At 38.2% G+C, this 6,204-nt stretch overlaps 1 protein-coding gene across 1 annotated transcript; it reads right to left on the bottom strand.

The window, feature by feature from the left end:
• Positions 1 to 660: 660 nt before the first annotated feature.
• LOC137650930 (uncharacterized) lies at positions 661 to 1,137 on the bottom strand. The gene has a single exon (XM_068384074.1). The coding sequence runs from the start codon at positions 1,135 to 1,137 to the stop codon at positions 661 to 663; it is 477 nt and encodes a 158-aa protein (XP_068240175.1).
• Between the last annotated feature and the right edge of the window lie 5,067 nt (positions 1,138 to 6,204).

Genomic DNA, 6,204 nt, shown 5'->3' with positions numbered 1-6,204 from the left:
TACTGCTAGACGCTTGCATGGATAAGTTTCTCCATTAAGATGAAGAGTTAAGTCTACATTGACATAACCTGGAGAGTTTGTATGCAAAGATTTCTGTGCTAAAGCGACGTCTTTATCAGTGGGATGTATTGATAGCTTTAATTCCCACGCTACATCTTCATCTATACAACTGTCATCACTGCACGAGTCGACAAAGGCTGTCAACTTCCGTCCTTTAATTGTTGTTGAGGTAGCTGCCCGATAGAGGCTCTAAGGAAAAGAAGTACCAGCATTAGCCACAAGAAAAGATGACTGTGAGGGATCAAATACTGTAGCTGTTGTAGATTTACCTCCATACGTAGATTTAGACAGGCACGCTTTTGCAAAGTGCCCCTTCTTGCCACATTTATTGTAAATGGAATCCCGAGCAGGACAGTGTGCACGGATATGATAGGGACCTCCACAAAAAAAGCACTTTCTCTTCATGGACAGAGTAGTTGCTAATACTTGAGTTCCAGCAGTTACCTCACAGCTCTCAAACGTTGGTCCACTCTTCACATGATCATCTGTAATAAGTGCATGATCCGATGTAACCACAGCAGCAGTATGCACAACATGAGGAAGCATGGGACTGTAATAACTAGCATTACGTTGGGCTAGGTCTAAAGAGTAAGCCTGGTCCTAAGCTGCCTGTAAGTCTAGAGTTTTATTTTCGAGAAGACGTTGCCGAATCATAGGTGAGGCCAAGTCATTTATAAAAGCATCCCTGATCAACTCCTCTCTGTATTGTTCTGCACTAACTGACTTTAAATTACAGTCCTTTCCTAGTTTACGCATTTCTCTCGGAAACTCATCCAAAGTTTCACCTGCCTTTTGTTGGCGAGTAACAAGTAAATGTCTGGTGAATATTTCATTAGGTGCCTTAACATATAACTTTTTCAACGTGGAAATGGCAGTATCAAAATCCACACACTCCTCAATGTATTCAAACACATTAGGACTGACATAGTTCACGAGTGTCCTTAATTTATTCGGTGCCCTTTCACCCCATTCTTGAATAAAGTTGGAAAATGTCTTGCGCCAATGCCGCCATTCCTTTGCTGCAGAAGGGAGGCTAGGGTCCAGATCCAAACGGGCAGGCTTCAATAGTTTCTCCATAGTATAAGTTGAATAAATTGTTATGACATTAAAAGACTTTGTTGCTGCTACCCAAGCTTTATTCAACTTAAACTTCAGTAGATTATTCCCTGAAACAGCCATGAACATAATTAGCAGGCCCCATAATAATTGTAATACAAATTATGTTAGATCCTCAAAGTAAATCTAATTAAACCAAATAGATAAAGATGGAATAAACAAAAGGAAATACAAAGGAAACAGAGAATTACTTGATAAGTTGCTTTGACTGTCCCTCCATCGGGTAAGTAAACAAAGTATGAAAAGATCACCAGACAAACGGTTCAGAGTGATGCATGAAAGAGCAAAAGGACAAAACAATATTATAACACACACACACACACACACACACACATATATATATATATATATATATATATATATATATATATATATATATATGTGTGTGTGTGTGTGTGTGTGTGTGTATATATACATATATATATATATATATATATATATATATATATATATATATATATATATATATATATATATATATATATATATATATATATATTGGAGTAGGGAGACGCGTTCTGTCTTTCATCCATTTATTAGCGCCGACGTTTCGTATCAGCTTGATACATTTTCCAGGCTGAAACGATTACAAATCAATTGCGTATAAGTAAAAAGATACACACAACATTTACCAACAACAAAATTAAAAACCTTTTTAATAAATTATTAATAAAAACAGAGTAAAAAGAGAAACACAAAATAACAGTGAAAGGGCTAGGGAAGAATACAGAGAAACAAATTAATTGAAAAATAATTATAATGGAAAAGTATATAATAATAATGATAATAATAATAATAATAATAATAATGATAATAATAATAGAATGAACAAGACACCTAATTACCTGTTGTTTTGTTTACACTCCCTTCCATAACAATTTTTCGTGTCAGTTCTCCTTACGCTACCGCTGTGGCTAGGCGTCTTGTTCGTTCTAGTATTATTATTATTATTATTATTATTATTATTATTATTATTATTATTATTATTATTATTGTTGTTATTATTATTATTATTTGTTTCTTAGTATTCGCTCCTAGCCCTTTCACTGTTATTCTGTGCTTCTGTTTTTACTCAGTTTTTATTCTTAATTTATTAAAAAGGTTTTTAATTTTGGTGTTGGTAAACGTTGTGTGTATCTTTTTACTTATACGAAATTGATTTGTAATAGTTTCAGCCTGGAAAATGTATCAAGCTGATACGAAACGTCGGCGCTAATAAATGGATGAAAGACAGAATGCGTCTCCCTACTCCAATATGTTTATCCCTGAGTAATTGCTCCTGTCTCCATACTTATATATATATACATATATATATATATATATATATATATATATATATATATATATATATATATATATATATATATATATATATAAAGAAGTGGAGCTGGGGGGAGAGTGACTGCTCACCGCACTCTAGTTTTGGGCTTTTTGAATGCGCATGGATGCAGTACGATAGAGAGTAAAAGATGTGAGATTGCAATTATGTTCAGGAATAGAAGGATGGATATATTGGCTTTGTGTGAGGCAAAGATAAAAGGGAAAGGTGAAGTGATGTTTGGTAAAATGTCTGGTAGAGTGTCAGGGATTAAAAGGGGAAGCGCACGAGAAGGTTTGGCTTTATTGCTGAGTGAATGGATGACAGGTAAAGTAGTGGAATGGGAGGAGATATCATTTAGGTTAATGTGGGTAAGGGTTATGTTGGGTGGGGAATGTTAGGCTTTTGTCGGTGTGTATAAGCCAGGTTGTGAGAAAAGTGAAGAAGAGTGGAATGAGTTCTGGAATGAATTAATTAGGTGTGTAGAAGGACTGGGTAGAAGGAATTATGTAGTTGCCATGGGTGACTTAAATGCTAGAGTTGGCGCTGGAGAGGTAGAAGGTGTCATTGGGAAGTATGGCGTACCAGGTGAAAATGAGAGTGGGGAGAGACTGGTAGATATGTTTGTTGAGCAAGAGATGGTAATAAGTTCTAGCTTTTTCAAAAAGAAAGATAAAAACAAGTATACATTTGTAAGAGTGGCAAATGGAAGAGTGGTAGAAAGGGCGTTAATGGATTATGTGTTGATAACTAAAAGAATGTTTGGAAGATTGAAAGACGTGCACGTGTTTAAGGGTATGGGTAATGGTATGTCTGATCATTTTTTGGTGGAAGGAAACCTAGTTGTAACAAAAGAGTGGGGGAATAGAGTAGGTGGACGTAAAAGGGAGTTAGTGAGGGCTGAAGAGCTAATAAAACCGGGGGTAAAAAGTAAATATCAAGAAAAGTTGAAAATAGCATATGACGAAGTGAAAGCAAGGGAAACTGGTAATTTAGAGTAGGAGAGGAAGTTAGTAAAAGAAAATTTTGTTGGGATTGCAAGTGATGTGTGTGGCAAGAAGTTTGTTGGAGGCAGAATGAGGAAGGCTGTGAATGGTGGAATGAAGGAGTGAAGGTAAATCGGAAGAGAAAAAGACGGCTTTGGAAGAATGGCTGCAGAGTAATAGTGTAGAAAAGTATTAAAGATATAGAGAGAAAAATGTGGAAGTAAAGCACAGGGTAACTGAGGCAAAGAGGGCAACTGACCTGGGGTGGGGTAAGGGATTGGGTCATTCATATGAAGAGAATGAGAAGAAGTTTTGATAAGAAGTGAAGAGAGTAAGGAAGGCTGGTTCAAGAATTGGAGAGACAGTGAAAGATGGAAATGGAAGGTGGTTAAAAGGGGAGGAGGCAAGGAAAAGGTAGGAGGAGTATTTTAAAAGTTTACTGAATGTTGAGGATAATAGGGAGGCAGATATAATTGCTGTTGCAGATGTTGAAGTGCTGGTGATGGAAGATGAGAATGAGAGAGAGATTACAAGAGAGGAAGTGAGGAGCGCACTAGATGAAACGAGAGTAGGAAAAGCATCTGGTTTGGATGGTGTGAGAGCTGATATGTTGAAGGAAGGGGTGTGACTGTACTTGAATGATTGGTAAGATTGTTTAATATGTGTTTTGTGTTGTCAATGGTACCAGTAGTTTGGGTTTGTGCATGTATCGTACCACTATACAAGGGTAAGGGAGATATGCATGAGTGTTGTAATTCAAGGGGTATTAGTTTGTTGAGTGTAGTTGGAAAAGTGTATGGTAGAGTACTGATTAATAGGATTAAGGATAAAACAGAGAATGTAATCTTAGAAGTACAAGGTGGTTTTAGAGGAGGTAGGGGTTGTATGAATCAGATTTTTAGTTAGGCAGATATGCGAGAAATATTTAGCAAAGGGTAAGGAGGTGTATGTTGCTTTTATGGATCTGGAGAAAGCGTATGATAGAGTTGATAGGGAAGCAATGTGGAATGTGATGAGGTTATATGGAGTTGGTGGAAGGTTGTTGCAAGCAGTGAAAAGTTTGTACAAAGGTAGTAAAGCATGTGTTAGGATAGAAAATGAAGTAAGCGATTGGCTTCCGGTGAGAGTGAGACTGAGACAGATATGTGTGATATCACCGTGATTGTTTAACTTATGTTGATGGAGTGGTGAGAGAGGTGAATGCTCGAGAGCTTGGACGAGGATTGAAACTGATAGACGAGAATGACCATGAATGGGAAGTAAATCATTTGTTGTTTGCGGATGATATTGTACTGGTTGCAGACGTGGAAGAGAAGCTTGGCCGATTAGTGACATAATTTGGAAGGGTGTGTGAGAGAAAGAAGTTGAGAGTTAATGTGGGTAAGAGTAAGGCTATGAGATGTACGAGAAGGGAAGGTGGTAGGAGGTAGAATGTCATGTTGAATGGAGAGTTACTTGAGGAGGTGGATCAGTTTAAGTACTTGGAGTCTTTTGTTGCAGCAAATGGTGGAGCGGAAGCAGATGTACGTCAGAGAGTGAATGAAGGATGCAGTGTTGGGGGTAGTTAAGGGAGTAGTAAAAAATAGAGGGTTGGTCATGAATGTAAAGAGAGTTCAGTATGAGAAAGTGATTGTACCAACTGTGATGTATTGATCGGAGTTGTGGGGAATGAAAGTGACGGAGAGACAGAATTGAATGTGTTTGGAGATGAAATGTCCAAGGAATATGGCTGGTGCATATTGAGTAGATAGGGTTAGGAACGAAGTAATGAGGGTGAGAACGAGTGTAAGAAATGAGTTAGCAACTAGAGTGGATACGAATGTGTTGATGTGGTTTGGCCATGTTGAGAGAATGGAAAATGGCTGTCTGCTAAAGAAGGTGATGAATGCAATAGTTGATGCGAGAAGTACAAAAGGAAGGCCAAGGTTTGGTGAGAGAGGTGAGAGGTGAGAGGTGAGAGAGGTGAATGCTCGAGAGCTTGGACGAGGATTGAAACTGATAGACAAGAATGACCATGAATGGTAAGTAAATCAGTTGTTGTTTGCGGATGATATTGTACTGGTTGCAGACGTGGAAGAGAAGCTTGGCCGATTAGTGACATAATTTGGAAGGGTGTGTGAGAGAAAGAAGTTGAGAGTTAATGTGGGTAAGAGTAAGGCTATGAGATGTACGAGAAGGGAAGGTGGTAGGAGGTAGAATGTCATGTTGAATGGAGAGTTACTTGAGGAGGTGGATCAGTTTAAGTACTTGGAGTCTTTTGTTGCAGCAAATGGTGGAGCGGAAGCAGATGTACGTCAGAGAGTGAATGAAGGATGCAGTGTTGGGGGTAGTTAAGGGAGTAGTAAAAAATAGAGGGTTGGTCATGAATGTAAAGAGAGTTCAGTATGAGAAAGTGATTGTACCAACTGTGATGTATTGATCGGAGTTGTGGGGAATGAAAGTGATGGAGAGACAGAATTGAATGTGTTTGGAGATGAAATGTCTAAGGAATATGGCTGGTGCATATTGAGTAGATAGGGTTAGGAACGAAGTAATGAAGGTGAGAACGAGTGTAAGAAATGAGTTAGCAACTAGAGTGGATGCGAATGTGTTGAGGTGGTTTGGCCATGTTGAGAGAATGGAAAATGGCTGTCTGCTAAAGAAGGTGATGAATGCAATAGTTGATGCGAGAAGTACAAGAGGAAGGCCAAGGTTTGGGTAGAGGGATGGAATGAAGGAAGCTCT

This window comes from Palaemon carinicauda, chromosome 12 (genome assembly GCF_036898095.1).
Source record: "Palaemon carinicauda isolate YSFRI2023 chromosome 12, ASM3689809v2, whole genome shotgun sequence".
Classification (NCBI taxonomy): Eukaryota; Metazoa; Arthropoda; class Malacostraca; order Decapoda; family Palaemonidae; genus Palaemon; species Palaemon carinicauda.
Note: the sequence above shows the minus strand (reverse complement) of the source record. Positions and strands in the feature narration are given on the sequence as shown.